Raw genomic sequence first — 17,916 nt, forward strand, 5'->3', positions numbered from 1 at the left:
TGAAATTTAACCCTTTAAACAGTTTTTAAAATTTTCCTGATCCACATTAAAATACCAAATTGGAAATAAAAACATGTTAAGAACCCAAGATATTTTGGGGTGACCAAAACAAAGCAGATGAAGTTTGATGAGAAATCTTGGGATTGCCACTATAAGGGTTAAGAGTAACAAAAAAATTTTTTTCTTTGAAAAATCTCAAAAATTGTCTCGCTGCTATCCAAATACAACACTAATGAAATTTGATAGTTGATTTGAGTGTATTTTGTATTTAGTTTGCATATTAATTAAGAACAAAAAATAAATAAATATTGTCAACAGGAAAAATACTCGAATGGGCCTTAATAACATTTGCATAATTATTTGAACAGGCAATTTAATTGGCGAGAAGAATAACAGTACAAGTCTGAATTCTGTCTTTTTCATGAATCGGTTTGATAAATAGATCTAAACATTGAGCTTAATAGCAGTACTATGCCAGTCTTCTTTCATTGGTAAAGTTAACTTGCTTTCAAAGTTAATAGGTTGTAGCCTACACAGTTTTGGAACTTGAAACTTGATTATCTTGAATTGAGAATTTTGGACTAGTGCTGTTCTTTTTCTCATTGATTCAATTATATACTTGCATGATATTCAATGACTATTTTTCCTGATTTTTAGTTTTCTGATGACATCAAATGTGTCGTTTCATGTTTTGAGAACTCTCTTGTTCAAGCAACTGCCAAAAATATCAGAGTAAGTTTTGATTTTTCTTTTGTAAAATTGCAAAAAAAAGCTCTGTAATGTTCACGGTAATTCAGTTTAAACTGAGTGATTTCTTTGCACATAAGCAATTTGGAAATTTTGTGTCATCCATGTATAAAAAAAATGTCTCTTTTTTTTTTTTTTTCCTACCGTGTTCTTCAGGAGTTCACCAGACACTTAGGCAGCATAGAAACACAAAATATTGCCAATTTTACCCTTAGCCTGACTACTGCATTTGAACTTTTACAACGAGTAAGTTTGAAAATAAATATGCTTCATTTCATATTTCACTTGTAATAGACAATTTCCGAAAAACAATTAATATATATTAAGTCATCATCTTTTGTTACACTAAATCTTTTTCTTTTACTATACTGATAAAATAAATTTCAGTATAACTTGTTTACATTACATATTGCAGGCAATAATTTTTAAACTTCATTAAAATTTAAAGATATCAGAAGTAATTTTTTGGAATGAATTTTTATTGGAATAATCAAAAAACATGAAGTATTAAGGTGAATATAAAGCGTTTTAAGAGAATCAATTTAGACCCAGTAAAACTCAACTTTTATTGAAAGTTCTTTTTTTTTTCATTTTGTAGGTTTGTTCATAGAATTAATATTGGTTTGTCCTATATTTTTGGGTACCTTGTAATCTTGAAATTTTTCATTTCAAGACATTTTCTCCTTATCCTCTTCGCTCCCCCAGAGGTACACTTATGCGCAACTTCATTTTTAATGGTTTCAATGATTCTTTTTTCAAGTTAAGACTTGAGGTGCGTGTTAAGGTCAAATGGCCCTATTGAAAATAGACCCAAATTAATTGATTGATAAGGATTTTTTTATACATCATTTTGATATACAATAAACACAAATAAAACAAAAGTTTTTTTTTTTTAATGTTTAGTTGTGGTTCAGGTTTGAAGAGGTTATTCATATGAATGACAGATAATCATACGAATGCTGATAATAAATTTTAAGGTTGCAAAAAAGAATCTTAAAAGGTGATGCCAAAATTTGGTATCTCAAGTTTTTCTAGAAGTTAATATTAAAATTACTGGAAATTTAAGTTATAGCAGTTTGACTTCAGAACATTTATCTGTATTTGTTAGATGCAGGTATTTAGGGTCTGTGATATTATTTTTCACAATTATTTCAGATTTAAATAACACTTTCAAAAACTTTCAATAAAATAAATTGTTTTTGATTATATATAAAAGTCAAAGAATTTTAGGGGAAATTCAATGAAATGTTTTTTTTTTCAATCTTATAAAAAGGAGTTATAGTTATAGATGAAATATATTAACACCATGAAAAGTACATCAGGACTAAAAAGCGATATCGTTACATAGGCGACTATCATTATAGAGAGTATCATTTTACAGGATTTTCACTGTAGCTAAAAAACATCTAATAAAGAATAAAATTACTGTATTCTTTTATCATTGATTCATTTTGTATATGTGTGTATTCATTTCAGTATAATAGGTCAGGTCTTGGAACTCAATGCAATCAAGCAATCATGCTGATAACAGATGGTGCTCCTAATACATTTGAAGACATTTTCAGGCGTTATAATTACCCAAATATTCCAGTAAGTATTATACATAAATATGATATAGAAATATCATTTATTGTACATTATATATTATATATGTGTGTGTCGGCCAAAGCCTGAAAACCACCCAGTTGACCCGGCCATTGTTGGAATTTTGAGCTTTGGCCAACCTATTCGTGAGTGTTGGGAATCCCTGGCCAAAGAAAAGGCATGATTCAGGATCATCACCAAGTTGGAGTATTTTTGTGTGATAAATTATGGCCATTTATAATTATGGTTAACTATGGCAATCCTAACTATCAAAGGAATCAGAATATAGAATCCGAATATAGGGGGATTGATATTATAGGGATCTCCAACCACTTTCAGCCAATGTTTGAAATTCCACAGAATTTCGGACATTGGCTGGGTTAACTGGCCGATTTTGGACTTTGGCCAAAACATATACATTAGATGCATTAAAAAATAAAATAAAAAAATTGGGATGTGTTATTACTTTGAACAACCCAAGTGAATTCAAAACCATCCCTAACTTCCTAAAATTCTGAATTCAGAAAAATTTTAAATTTTTGTTTAATAAACAATTTTTGGATCTGTTGGTCAGGAGATCTATGAAGTGTTGATGATCTAACAAAAGGATGTGAAATATATAAAAATAGAGTTTGATTTCTGTTTTTTCTTGTTAGGTTCGTGTATTCACGTATTTGATAGGAAAGGAAGTTACTGAAACTCATGAAGTGAACTGGATGGCTTGTGCTAACAAAGGTTACCATGCATTTTAGTTTAATATTAATTCTAATTATATGTAGCCGAATAGTTCTTTTCTATGAAGTTGATTTTTCAGTACTAGACTTGTATTACTACAAATAATATTTGGATATTAATTATTTACCTTTTAATTGCATTAGTTAGTTATGTGCAATGAAAAGTTTTTATTAAAATGAGACTATAAATAGCAGAAGTTATAAACTTTTTTGCTGATGCAGGACCCTTGGAAATGATGTTTTAAGAAACCTCTATATTGAAATAGTTAATAAACTAGCATTCAGGGGTGCCGCTGCTATTCATTTCTATTCCCCCAGAACCCCCAAATACTTGTGTGGTTTTTTGTTGAACTCTTACCATATTCACAAAATACTGCTTTTAAGGCACGAAAAGAAAATTCAGTCTATTTCTGGAGACATGTCAAATGGTATATTGATATATATATAAAGAACTTTAAAGAAATTCATTTTTTTGAAATAAAAGGCCTAATTTCTAAATCATGCTGTAAAATTTCATCTTTTAAATTAATGAATTATAAATGCAAATATATGAAATTCTCACATTTTGATGTTTTACAACCAGGTTATTATACCCATGTGGCTACACTTCCTGAAGTTCGAGATCAAGTGCAGGTATTTTTATGTTAAATACACTTATTAAATAGTTCATCTTACACATGTTTTACCATTTTTTTAGTGAAAATCATCAGATATTATACTTTTTAATTTTGTGAATAGAAAAACGGTCAATAATTATATTTATCAATTTTTCAAAAATAAGCAATATTGCCACCCCTCCCCCTCAGGGTAGGCAATGATAGCTGTGGATACAATATAGGATCCTGTGGAATTGTTCGGGAAGAGGGGCAATGAGAAAACATTTCTTCTAAAAAATGGGGAGTAGAAGAGTAGTTTTGGAAATATAATCTAACAATGCGTGTGCGCACATTGAGGGATTAATTTCACTCTCATTAATATTCAACATTGAACACATGCACAACAAAGTTTATGGTAGGGAAGAATTGATAACAGGTAAGAAGATTGTTCACTCAAAAAAGAAACTTTGAAAAAAATACAATTTCTTCTGATTCAATGTTTTACTTTTTTCAATGTTTTTATAAATAATTGTTATAAATAAATTTTGTTTCCAGAAATATGTACCAGTTATGAGCCGACCAGTAGTACTGTCAGGAACAAGGCCATTCATCTGGACTTCTGTATATGCAGATGTTCCTGTGAGTATTATTTTTGTGTACATTCATTTTCATAAGCAGATATGCAGTTTTTTTAACATGGGAGTGAATCACTGTGGGTATGGGATATGTATAGTGAATGAAGGGAATGGTCCACTTTTGCCACTGACTTGGTATCTGCTATACTGCCAGTAAACATTTTTAGTGAAAGGGGCTTCTCATCCTTCTTTTCTTATACCTGCTTATGTTAATTTTATTCTTAATTAAAGAAATAATTTCATGTAAAAAAATCATTAGTATTCAGTTAACAAAATTTCAGTAGGTTGAATCAAGCTCAAAAAGTATGTCTCATGTTACGACATTTAGTGAAATTTTTCTTTCAGTCAATTTTACTGTCTGACTATACACCAACTACTTCACTATTCACTAACTCTGGTCATATATAGCAATTTAATAAAGATAGAGTTAGTTATCAAATGGAGGCACCATCTATATCGGTGGTTGTTTAAGGTTTACCGGAAAAGAACTTGTTATTATCTATGTTCTTTCCCCAGGATCAACCCTGCAAACCTGATGGAGAAACCTTCATAGAAAATGAGCATTTTATCACTGTGCCATGATAATGCATTGAAACTATTTGATTTTGCAAAAGAGCATAGATTATAAAAATTTATTTTCGAATAAGGTGACCATATCATGTGACTGAGAAAACCCTTTAAATTCATCGATGAAAAACAAGACATTTTGGAAAAGGAACTTCTTTCATTACAGTGTCAAATTTCTAGTCAATGGCTAAAATTATCAATTGGCAATAAAGCCTGCCTGTTGTACAGTTTAGCTCACTGTTAAATATCAAATTTAAAATATAATAGAAATATTGTTTCTATATAGCTGTTTATGTGAAAAATGTTTGTAAACGAGAAAAATGTAAGTATATATTTTGCAGCCAAAGTTTGTATAGCAATAAGTATTATAACATATTTATTGGCAAATAATAAAATAATTTTGTATAGTGAAACTAAGTGGCTACACGACAGCCATGGAAATGTTAGGAATAATCTAAATAATCAAGGAAATAAGTATTTTCTGGATATTATGCTGAGGTGAACCCAGAAAGTGGTGTAGATGGTAGCATGCTTGCCTGGTATGCAAAAGAGCCTGGGTTTGAGTCCTGGCGGAGACGAGGTGACTTTTCTTTCTGAGTTCACCTCAGCATGATATCCAGAGAATACTTGTTTCCTTGATATGTTGGGCTGAGAAAAAGCCATCTATCTCTCTCTAAATAAATAAATGTATTTGTCCGTTGAAGAACTCTGTGATAATTTTCACACCTTTTCCTGAATCTGATAAGGCAGAATGGCTTTGAGTTTATGTACTAAACTGAATGTTCTGTACTGTAATGATATGTAAAATACACTCTTCCAAAGTTTGTGGCATTGTTGACACAAAATTATAAATTGCCCTAAAAATACCTTCAAAATTTGAAACTACAAAAAATGTGTATGGTTTGAAATTTTAAAACAAAAGTTAAATAATTTGATTTCATTAAATCTTTAAACCCAAAGGAAAAAAACTAGGACAAACAGGCATCTCAAAAGCATTTTTTGAGACAGTGCATTTATTAGTCGGAAACTAGAACATCTGGCCACCCTATTTCAGAAAATAGGTTTCAGTAATAATAATGTAATCAATATACTGGGTGATTTTAAATTCATGGGACAAACTTTATAAGACACTTAAACAAGCATTTTTGGTCTGTTTGGTCCAAGCATTATGGAATGTGTAGTCAAATCACAATAACAAAGGTGCTTTTAGAGATCACACTGTAGCATTTCACCAGTAGTAAATATTGTGCTGTCCAGCGGATTTACTGCGATACCTTCTATCAACCATTCAAATGTTAAAGGGCTTTAATGTAGTAAGCCTCATAGCTCACCATGGGTGAAGCAAAATCTACCATGCCATTATACCACTTGTCACTGTTTGGCAGCATAATCTTGATGGTCCTTGTGCCAATAAAAACCAAATTCAACCATCAAAGGGATGATGTGGTGTTACAACATAATGAAATAGGCCCATTTTTACCGGGAAAATTCTAAATTACTCAAACACTTCATTTCTGCTATAATGGATTAGATAAGGCGAGCCCATTACATGACACCATCTCTTACGATCTGCCTTCTCTCTCAATTTCTTATCGATGGGTCATCTCTTGGGCATTAAAAATTCAATTCCCAATGAAGAATTTAGAGATCTCATCACCAAAGTAGGTGTTTTTAATGTGTTATATTACAGATTTTGCACCTCAACCTTTGATATTCAATTGCATATTCCATGATGAAAAATACTTGTTTAGGAGTGTTTTATTGCCCCTTAAAGTTTGTCCCTATTGAATTCAGAATCACCCTGTATTCTATTGATGCATTACTCTGTATATTTAGTTATTTATTTCAAATTCTTAGGAATTCATGTTGAAATATGCATTCTCATAAAATATTCTCAATTTAATTTTGGACTTTTCTATTTATATGCATTTTTTTCTTTTGAAATAATGTACAAAATAGTCAGATGTCAACTTAAAATAAGAGGATCACATTTTGCACAAAAGTTTATTTTATTTTATTTTTTTCTATGTTCATATGAAAGTTTTATTTTCATTCTGAAATTTTTTCAATTTAACATCTGCATCTAGGCAGTACCACTGAATTTAGGAGAATGGGAAGACAGGGAGTTTGAAAGACTCCGCAGACGCTTAAATATAATGAGGCGACGAATGTGGCAGAGAGCTCAAGATGATCCAGATACTTATGATGCAGATAGTACTCCAGAGCCTCTTTTGCTCCCAGAGGAGAAATCAGTCAGTTGAAATAAATGTTTCAGCTCTTTGGCCCCAACTTAAATAATCTGAATATCATTGCTAATGACGTCCACCAATTCCTGAACCCAGCTTTACAATGACTGCTAAATGCTATAAGAGTGTGTGTGTGTGTGCAGATTCAACAAATTTATTGGTGCATAATTCCATTTTCCTACTCTCCTGCTCCACCCTTCAAGTTTAACATCACTTATTCTCCCAAACTAACCTGCTAAATATATGGTATTTTAACACATTTTTCACAAGCTTCAGATAGCAAGGATTGATTAGTTTGTAGGTGCTTATTTTCCATTCAGTTACGCTTTGCTCAACAAATGCAAATAATTTTGCGCTTTTGGGGTGGTGAATTTGTAATATGCATCTAATTACCAGTTTCTGTGTGGCATTTCCTCAATGAACAGTGTTTCCCTTTGGTTTTAGCAGAAAATTTTCTGCCAATTCCAGTGTTAAAAAATAAAATATAGATATACCACATGATTTTTATTTTCTTCTTGTTGATAAATGCTACAGCTACATAATGTTATTGAAAATTAATTCAAATTAAGATATTACTTGCAAAAATATTGAGTCTATAAAGTTTTACTGTAAAATTTTGTTTTTTGAGCATACTGATTCCATGAACATGCTCGTTATTCAAAATACTTGTGTATATATACATGTATTATTATACATTGAGACACAATCACACAAAAATACTAAGACATGGTGAACGACAAAATACAAACGCTACAAGTAAGAACACAACAATTAAAATAAATAAATTAAATTAAACATACACTCGACCTGTAGAGATTAATCAAATCAAACTTCCAAAGGAAATTATGGAAATTTGAATGATTCATTTTCATAAATGTTTGACCCACGTCAGTCACAACTCTTTTTAGAGATTTAGTTTAAATTATTGTATTTTGACTTTATATTAAAGGCTCAAATGTTTTCTGAATGATACAGAAGAGTAAGGGGTTTTCACTTTAGAATTGTGTTCACATTAACACCCAACAAGAGTCTTACATCAAGAACACAGTCTTTCGCAGGACTGTGCTATGAATGTCACTCCCCTAGTCAGTGACTTGTTAACAAATGGGCTCAAATCAAACAAGGGCCCCTCAAACTATTGAAGGATTTTATTAATACACGTATGCATACTGTATGTTTTTCAATTCTTTCTTTTATTAAAATAACTTGAAAATAGCCCCATAAATGTTTGAGCCTGGCTCTTAAATTCATTAATACAGCCTTTCCTGCAGTGAGAGAGCTTTTTAGCTGTGATCACATGAAGCTTGACAGATAAGGGGAATACGCATAGTTCAATGAAAGCCCTCAAGTTTTTAGGGCCCCAAAATTGGCTGCCTTCTAAATTATAGGCACGAGCCCATCCTGCATATGCCTCTACCCCAAAGAGCAAAATTTATAAGGGACTTCCAAAAGTTCATATTTTTTCATGGCCCAAACTTATGAGGAACACATTCTAGCAAACAGAATGAAATTGATTCTGTATAGAAAAACCCCTAAATTTACCATGATAATTTATTTCCCATACAAGTATTAATATTTTGAGGATGTGAGACAAATTATAGAGATCTGTATATTGTTTTATATGGAGAATTTTGCTTCATGCTGCAAGATTTTCATGATCTAAGAAACTTTCAAGGGTAAATTGAACACTTTGTATGTTCAAAACAATAAAATATTATTTTTAATTATCTCGGTAGTACTACTGATGATATAATATCATGAATGAAGATATAGTACATATATGAGTTTGTTTTCAATGAAAGTTGTGTATTTTTTATTTTTTTACTGAAATTTTTCTACATGGATATGGACAAAGTTTATTTTAAGTTCTAACTCCAATCTAAAGGGAAACACTGGTTTTTTGAAAAACGTCTGTTTTCTCGTAATGAAAATTTCTGAGAAACGTGTGGCTTTCTTTGTGCTTCATTTCTTCAATTTTCCTGTCTTCTACGTCAATTTCTCTTTCTCTCGTCTTGCTTTGGCTGATCAGGGCTTTTGTACAATTTTTTTTATATGGTGGTGTGGCAATTTTCCTACTTTTTCTGCAGCTTGCACCTGTGTGGTGTGTTTGCATTCCAGATACTTATAATGCAAAAAATGATTATGAGTAATTTTTTGCCGCACTGCTGTTAACGAATTCTGCCACTTACATAAAAATTCTAGATCACCAAAGATCCTGCATCTGAGATGTCATCCATTGACGGTTTCAAAGGAATTTCTACTCAGTCCTCAGCAAATTCTCAACAGGTATAGATGAGTTGTATTAATCAGGATTGTGTTTATGTACTAACTATTAGACTATATACTGTATTTTAATAGCTGAATCGCCAAGTCAATTTAGGACCAAACACTATGCCCATAAATAGTGGGAGTTCAAATAGGGGGGGGGGGAAGAGAGGTAAATGCATTTAATTGTATTGTACAAATTTGTTACACTATCTAAAACTTAAAAACACCATTTTTGAATTTATAACAAAAGCCATTTCTCAAATACATAATGTATATAAGTTGTTTATATCATATTGACACATTAAAATTTGTGTTTTGCCACAATTACCATATTCCCCTGCATTAGCGCTAATGCCCGGAAACAGCAAGAAGAATTAGCATGCTGGGATTATCTTATTTTCCAGCATGCTGGAAAATTTGAGTTGCAGGTTCTGGAAAATTTTCATACATTTTATTGTAAAAACTGATTGCATTAGCCTAATGCATATCATGATCCTTATTAAATCTTGGTTTACCCGGCATGCCTGTGACATACCAGACCTTAACATTCAAAACGCCAGTGTCTCTCGTGTTTTACAGTATGCCAGTTAATGTGGGAGAATATGGTACTTTGTTTCTCTAAATTGAAAAATCAAGACTCATTTCTTATCTCTCTTTTACCTTCTCTCCCTCCTTTCCTTTTTTTTATATATTTTCATGCTACAAACTGGGATTGGTATGAAATTTTAATTTTTAAAATTCTTTTCAATTTTTTTTTTAAATACCTGAAAATATCTCAACGTATTAGGTTCCACGTGGAAGGCATAAAAGGAAAATGGTGATTACCATATAACTTCAATTTTTATTCATTGATTTCAGTATAAATTAATCTTCACTGATTCCCATGAACCAAAACATTGTGACCTGAATTGTTTGATAGAGAATGTGATTAGTTCTGCAAGCATTATTATTATTATTTTATATAGAATAGAAGTCAGAGCATGTTAACTGGCAGCTTTTTCAAAAATCCTGAATTGTGAATATCTTAAAACAATTTTCAATGCTAGTGTTTTAGTTCCTTATGGAAAAATTCCATTTGAAACATAAATACTTTATTTCAGAATAAAGTTTTATTATTTAGAATGAAATCAATTATGGCAGTTATCAAATGCTGAATGTGAGGAATTTAAATTAGAAAATATTGGTAATCTCTTATAAACCTGCAAGATTATTCTTATGAAATCACTTTTTGTTTGTCAAAAAAGTGAAATGATTACATTTATTAATTTTGTCTGTGCATGATTTTTTTAACGATTGGTATGACCCTCTTGAATTAAATGAATATATTGTTTTATATGCTTGAGTAATAACTATAGCTGACATTTCAGCCTTTACAACAAATGACTACTGTTGCAGCACCAGTTTTTGACAAAAAGCATGTGAGTACAAACAAAGTATTTGTACACATCAATTTTATGTGCTGATTGGGTTATCTGGATGACAATTGACATGAGCTAAAGTGCTTTTGTTTTATTCAACGGTAGTCTGATTTTTCTATTCGTTATTGTGGTTTAAGTGCTTTAACTGCTAAAACACTCCCACACTTGAGACCGAGATGTAGTTTTTCATCAACAATTGGCTGTTCCGATAACCAACCAGCACTTAATTTTCTTTCTTTTTTCAATTGTTTATGTAAATTTATCAGACTAATGTAAAAAACATGAAATTTTGTATTTCTTATATAAAACATTTTTTATCGGTTTTCATTGTTATTTTTGCAAAGTGTTACTATAGATCCATTTCATAAACTTCAAGCTAGGTTTTCATTCTTTTATTTCATGTCCCCCAATGTTTTGCTAATTATTGCTGTGACTTGCAAACCATTAGTAATGAAAAATATAAGTTCACAATATAAAATACATTTAATCCAAAACAAAAAAAACGAAATGTCTGCACCGTAACCCCTATTCCTGACATCATATTCACTATATGGACCAAGTTTGATTTAAAATTTAATTACTTTCACTTCAATTTAAAACTTGTTTTAACTTTCAAGTAAGTTATAGATTATGGATGACTTCAATTTAATTTTAAGATTTATCAATTTGAAATAAATAAAATTAGTGAACAAGATAATGTCGAGGAAACAGGGATTTCCTCTAAAAATATCTTTATCCATGAACTACACACCCTTAATGGTCAGCAGCATTTCGTACAGTTCTCTTCTTAAACTTCTGTAAAGGTTCAAAATATGATTTAAGTTTCTCAGTCTTTCTGAAAGCAAGGACCAGTAAAATGTCCAAAACAATCTGACGGCTTACTTGTGTCCCGTATTACAAGACAGTCCTGTAATTTTTGTTGTTCCAATTTTTTTTATACATTTGTCCCATTTTTTCAGCAATACTTATTTGAATTTGTAACATTTACCAAAGTTGAGAATACATACAGCATTTTCATAATATAAAGTTTTTATAATATAATTATGGCAAAAATTAAATATTTATCTCACATGTTTGTCAGTTTAATGTCTTGTCCTCAATTTCTTTTTGGAATTTCAATAACAATTGATGATTGTGTGTAGAACAATGTTTTTGATAACAATTGGCGATGTCCTGTATTATTCAGATTATTTTTTAGTTTTCAAATTATTATTGATCCCAATTTATCAAATTTTATTTTTCCTCAATCAAATATAGTCATCAGATCATCTGCATTTTTTTTTCTGGAAAATATACATTTTTGTTTAATGTGATCTGTAGCAGCCCTTTATTTCTACACCATTCAACAATTTTAGCAATAATTAGCAAATTGCATTTGAGGCAATAAATTGCAATTTTCGGCAAAATTTAATGATATCCTGTGTTTAGGTTTGCAATTTCCTGCATTCTCCTTGACGATGTAATATGAACCTAAGTGTGGAAGTTTTTATTTGAACCCGTATAGATATTACTAATATCAATTACAATGGGTGAATAATTTCATCAACTTTGTCTGTGGACCACTTATGTCATCATTGTGGACTATCTCTGGTCCGTGGACCATAGGTTCAGAAATGCTGGTCTAGTGACTTCCTTTATGTTAACATCACAGATTTAAATATATATTATTGTTTTCCTTTTTTTGGTTAATTTATATATTTTTTTTGTTTTATTCTAGCCAAAATCGGCTACTTTACTAGGTGTTGCTGGTACAGATGTTCCTATATCCCAAATAACTAAACTTACAAGAGCATATCAGGTATTGAAATTGATCTTTTTCATCATAGTTTTACAATTTCTGGAATATGAAAGGTTTGCTATTGTTTCTGTTGATGTAACCATATCACATATTCTTTTTCCACAAACATATATTTTTTCATGATGCTGCAAATAGTGTATTACTTTTGTATTTTTATTTTTATTTATAATTCAATCGAAGTAATTTAAAAACTGGTTCTGAATTGTCATTTCTCTTTTCTTTGAAAAAGTGTAAGCATGAGTATCTACATGAAAAATGCCTTTGTTTCTCATGATCTTTTTCTTCACAGATAGGAGTTAATGCTTATTCATTTGCTATAACAAACAATGGTCACGTGTTGTATCATCCAGAACTTAGGCCATTGGTAAGAATATAGACATTTTGAAGTTATATTAGTGTGATGTCTTTAAGTTTTAATCTTGTTAAAATGTTTCCTGCTATAATTTCAACACTAAATTTTTTTTTCATGAGCATTTTTAAAAGCTTTTTCTTCACTAGCATTTTAGACATATATAAAACAAATTTTCTACCATATATATTCAGGCATAAATTTCTTACCTGCTCATTCAAACTTCCAATCAGGTGTGATTTTTGATTGATTTGGCTATTTTCTTAAATTGTCTTTTTTTTTTTAGTTTCAAGAATTTGTTAAACCTGGTTTCCGGAATGTAGATCTAACTGAAGTTGAATTAGTTGATATCAATTCTTCTTTATATGTAAGTAATATTGATTATAGTTAATTGTGTATGTATGTAATACTTTCTCCAATGTAAATTTAATTTCTTCCATTTTCTTGAATCTCTGAATAATTTTTTTTTCAGGAATTTGATGATACTCTCCTCACGGTGAGTCTCCATCATGTTTTATAGAGTTATAAAGAAGCATGTTATATATACTTATATTTATACATCCATAGTCATATATCTGCATATCAAGTAATATTATTTATATATTTATTATTTCATGTGACTTAAGATTATTATATCTTTATTTACTACAAGTTCTTATGATTTGTTAATCAAAGCAGAAAATGGCAAAAAATTGTTATAAATCTTTTGTGTGAAAGTCCCAGCAACTAAATAATCTTATTTGTTGTTGATACTTCCAGATTAGAAAAAACATGGTTGACAGGAGGATTGGCTGGGGAAAAATGGCAGTGAAAGTTCCATCAGAGAATTTTGTAGGTTCTTTTGTCAATACATCTATTGAAGTGTTTTATTTTATAAAAGGTCATTTATCCTATTTTTATTTTCATTTTTGTGTTCTTACAGTAATATTTGAACACTCTTATTGTCTTACAGAAAAGGGTGGTAACCAGAAACAACTCATATTATTATGGACCAATTGATGACACTCCTTTCTCGTAAGAGACCATTTATTAAGACATATTTTTAAAAGATTTTTGACAAATAAATATAAAATAAGGTTTCATATGCATGAAATTTTTACACTATATATTTTTTTTCATTCATTTCATATATTTTCACATATCCAAGAAATCAATCAAAAACATTAATCAAATCATAAAACACTCAATATCAACTTATTAAGATGCATTTCAACTATCCAGAATAGCTTCTGAGTATTCAACATCATTTGATAATGAGTATTAGTTTGTTGAAGACAAGAAAACAATATTCATACGAAACTTAAATTTTATCCTTGAAAGGTATGCTGCGTATGTTACATGTTTTGAATAGCTTTTGTTTTTCTCATACATGAGTACGTATGTACACCCATGTGAAACAATATTAACCCTTACTTACTGTGGTACAGTAGAAGTTAGTAACCCCTCCCTGTAAAATGTAATGTATTTTATTAATGAAGTAAGCTTTCTTCTAATTTTCAGCAGGTACAAAATAAGAGGTATCGTAAAAAGTGAGAGATGGACAGCAGCTTTTTCTCAGCCCAGTATATCAAGGAAACATATTTTCTGGATATTATGCTGAAATATAGTCTCTGCCAGGACTTGAACCCAGGCCCTCTTGTAACCCGGCAAGCATGCTACCATATATATTATCACCAGAGAAGAAAATACCTGTATCCGGGAAATATGTTTGCAGGATATATCGGGCTGAGAAAAAGCTGTCTATCTCTCTCTCTCTCTCCCCCCCCCCATCATCCCACCTAGAAGCTCATTGCTGAAGTTTAGAGGAGTTACTAATGTCTACTTCAGTGCCTCCTGCCGCAGTGCATGAAATAAGAAAGGCAGGGTCATGTCTCCAGTGGTGTAGGTGGTAGCATGCTTGCCCGGTTTACAAGAAAACCAGGGTACGAATTCCGGTAGAGACCAGATGACGACTTTTCTTTCCCAGTTTACCTTGGTAATAGTATCTAGAAAATATGTTTCCTATTGCAAAAATCGTTTATTTAGAAATCAACTTTACAAAATATCTGAACTTGTTAATGCTAAAATATTGGGCTTTTAAGGCAGCATGACATTTCTTCGATGCCGCTTAAAGGGTTAAAAATTTACACTTTATGGTCATCGCGCATGAATTTAGCCTAATGCAGGGTTCCCACTCTTCCTTCATTTCCCACTTTTTGGTAAAATGCCCTACTTTCTCTGTTTTGTTCTACTTTTCCTACCAAATCCTATCTACAAAATTTGTGTAATTGGTTTTAATTGAGCAGGGAATCATTGATATATTGCCAAATAATTCAAATGTTGTAGATTACAATTCATGATTCTGCTAAAGCAGAAATTGTATCGTTTTCAAGGTTATTTGGGGGGGGGGGGCGTGCGTGGACCATTTGGTTTATTAGTTTTACATTTGCTTAGTTTGAGGGTTCAACAAGTAGAGTAGTCATTAACAACTTCTCTGTCTGAGTAGAAAAATAATTTTGTATTTATTTTTCATGGTCTTGGACAGTAATCAGCAGTCATCATTCAAAATTATGGTGCACATTTTGTGTATAGGTGAAACAACAGTTTGCATTACAAAGCAGTTGGATACATAGGCCTATTCTAGGTTTGGTGATTTTGATGCTACCCAATAGCATTCCATTGTCTTCTGATGTTTAGAGCATTGTGAGGCATAAAAACTTAATACAATACTTTGCAAAGAGCTAGAAATGAAAGTGCTTCATTTTTGAAAAACGATTACACCGGTATTGAACAGTAAAATGTAAACAAATCCCTTTAAAAAAGGGATGGCAACCAAGTAATTTTTTTTGTTATGCTATGATTATGTTGTCTAAGAGGAATACCTTCCCGCGCCCTAATTTTTATTTCTGCTTTTTCTAATTTTTTGAGTGGCAGCCCTGCTAATGTTAATTTTTAGGTTCACTGAACCAAGGTTATGGGCTCATACGTGTATATTACTTGTGTTGTAAATATTGTGCATGACAAAATTTTCTGATCATCACATTATCATATCAACACCATATTTTTTCTGTAATTATTTCTAAGATACTTCTGTTTAAAAAATTCAAAATTGTCCTATTGAATTTTTTTTCACTGTTAATACGAGTTTTGATATTTTATTGTTCATAATATATATAATATTAATTACACTTTGATGTTTTCTCATTTAATTTTATATTTCCATAATTTTACATGAATAAATATATTGTGCTCTTAGGCATCACTATCTGTTGAATAATATAATCATTCTATATAATTTTGCAGATTGGCCGTATCTCTTCCTGAACCATATGGGCACTACAGCGTCACAGGTCAAGTTGAAGTGAAAAGAAAAGAAGAGGATTGTGAGTATATATATTTTATTCTTTTATATATGCCTTACATCCACTTACAAGGCTGCAACTAGATACTTGGTCAGCAGGGGCAACCACGTATTTTGACACTCTGTAATTTAGAAGGTGAAGAATAAATTTGATGCCCCCTTATGGTCCAGTGGCTGGGGCACTAGACCCTCCTGCTTCTCCCCCCGAGTTATAGCTCCATTTAGTCTCCTATCACTTAAGGTATAACCTGATTAATTGAATTTTTCTTTTATTATCAGCAGATTTCCAGACGTCTAATTCTATGCTCTTTAACCACTTGTCCGTGGACTGGTGTCTGTCTGTTAGAACTTCCTGTTGGTCCACAAAACATTTGACCAATTCCTATAGCTATTGCGTAATTTTGAATTGATTAAATATTACACCATCTCTATATTTGTTTTACTTTTGTCTTAGCATCAGCTGGTCTGCAAATTATTTTTTTCTGTTCCACAAATTATTTCTCCCATTCTTTTTTTGTTAGTACTTAAATTATTTATACTATTTACGTCCAAAAATTATTTCTCACATTCCCGCTGGTCCACAGCTGTAAAAGGGTTGAAGAACTCTGGTCTAACTAATTAGTAGAGTAGTAAAAATACTTATGAGCATATATGTGTGCGGTATATCTCATGAAATCTGAAAATTTTGTCCCTCAACAGGGAGTGGCTATTTTAATAGGTAGTGAAACAGATTGAAGCCTATTCACGTAATTTTAAAAATGTGTCGGTTATAGGAGGTTTCAATGCACTGGTATATGGACATTCAGTTAATATTTTCATCATTAAATACAATTTGTTAGTTATTTTTTCAAATTTCTATGTTGTAATGCAGTGTTTCTTAACCTATTTTTTTCATCTCACACCCCCTGAATAATGTGTTACCTGTTTGTTGAAAATTCAGATTTTTGCAATTAATCACATTAATTATCCACCAATTACTTATAGTTGTCAAAAAAATTCTAAATGTAAAGGACAACTACAAAATTAATTTGTTGAATAAAGCAATGAACATAGCTGTAAATGCAACAAAATTAAAATGAAAGTCATATTTATTTTTAGTGACTAAGTTGTAATTTTTCATAATATTTTAAAATTTTAGGTTCTTTTTTTGAAAGGTGAGCTACCCGCATATTATCACTTACATTCAAACAATTTTTGGTTTTTGTTTTCATCAGTAAAAGTGAAGGGAACACACTTTTGCACAGAATTAGGATACACACAAAAGTGGATGGTAGCAAATAGAAGTGTTTGCAAAGCTGTCTTTCTAGTTTCGGAAAAGGTTCCAACTGAGCACACCCAAAAATTGTTCTAAATCAGTTTTGAAGTCCCATTTGAATATATATGCACTGCTTTGCATTTAGTGAAATCATCTCTTTTGCTAAATTACCATTGTTCATAGAATTAAGTCAAAAAGAAATTATAGAACAGAGATCTAGTATGAAAGGGTGATGTCACTCTCTGCTATCCATACTGATTGATAAGTTTTAACTGGCTGTTGCAAAGGTTAATTTTTTTGGAAGAGAGAAAATTCAACTGCCTTTGCAGGGAATCGAACCCATGTCCTTTCACTTTCCGGGTAAATGCCCTAAGACCAC

At 31.1% G+C, this 17,916-nt stretch overlaps 1 protein-coding gene across 5 annotated transcripts in view; it reads left to right on the forward strand.

Moving 5' to 3' along the window:
• Positions 1–17,916, forward strand: part of LOC149087910 (voltage-dependent calcium channel subunit alpha-2/delta-3-like) — a 323,210-nt gene that overhangs the window by 279,240 nt on the left and 26,054 nt on the right. For 2 of the 5 annotated variants that reach the window (XM_089242612.1, XM_089242645.1), the window contains 16 exons: positions 658–732; positions 904–993; positions 2,224–2,337; positions 2,988–3,066; positions 3,649–3,698; positions 4,217–4,300; positions 6,951–7,115; positions 9,312–9,395; positions 10,745–10,795; positions 12,513–12,593; positions 12,883–12,957; positions 13,229–13,309; positions 13,415–13,438; positions 13,702–13,773; positions 13,895–13,956; positions 16,225–16,304. In XM_089242612.1, coding sequence (XP_089098738.1) covers positions 658–732; positions 904–993; positions 2,224–2,337; positions 2,988–3,066; positions 3,649–3,698; positions 4,217–4,300; positions 6,951–7,115; positions 9,312–9,395; positions 10,745–10,795; positions 12,513–12,593; positions 12,883–12,957; positions 13,229–13,309; positions 13,415–13,438; positions 13,702–13,773; positions 13,895–13,956; positions 16,225–16,304 — 1,267 coding nt within the window. Of the gene's footprint in view, positions 1–657; positions 733–903; positions 994–2,223; positions 2,338–2,987; positions 3,067–3,648; positions 3,699–4,216; positions 4,301–6,950; positions 7,116–9,311; positions 9,396–10,164; positions 10,195–10,744; positions 10,796–12,512; positions 12,594–12,882; positions 12,958–13,228; positions 13,310–13,414; positions 13,439–13,701; positions 13,774–13,894; positions 13,957–16,224; positions 16,305–17,916 lie in introns of all 5 variants that reach the window. The other 3 variants (XM_089242629.1, XM_089242620.1, XM_089242637.1) reach the window with 3 other exon arrangements.

Source organism: Pholcus phalangioides, unplaced genomic scaffold, assembly GCF_987345545.1.
Source record: "Pholcus phalangioides strain wild (caught in Gottingen) unplaced genomic scaffold, Ppha-v1.0 ptg000003l_1, whole genome shotgun sequence".
Lineage (NCBI taxonomy): Eukaryota > Metazoa > Arthropoda > Arachnida > Araneae > Pholcidae > Pholcus > Pholcus phalangioides.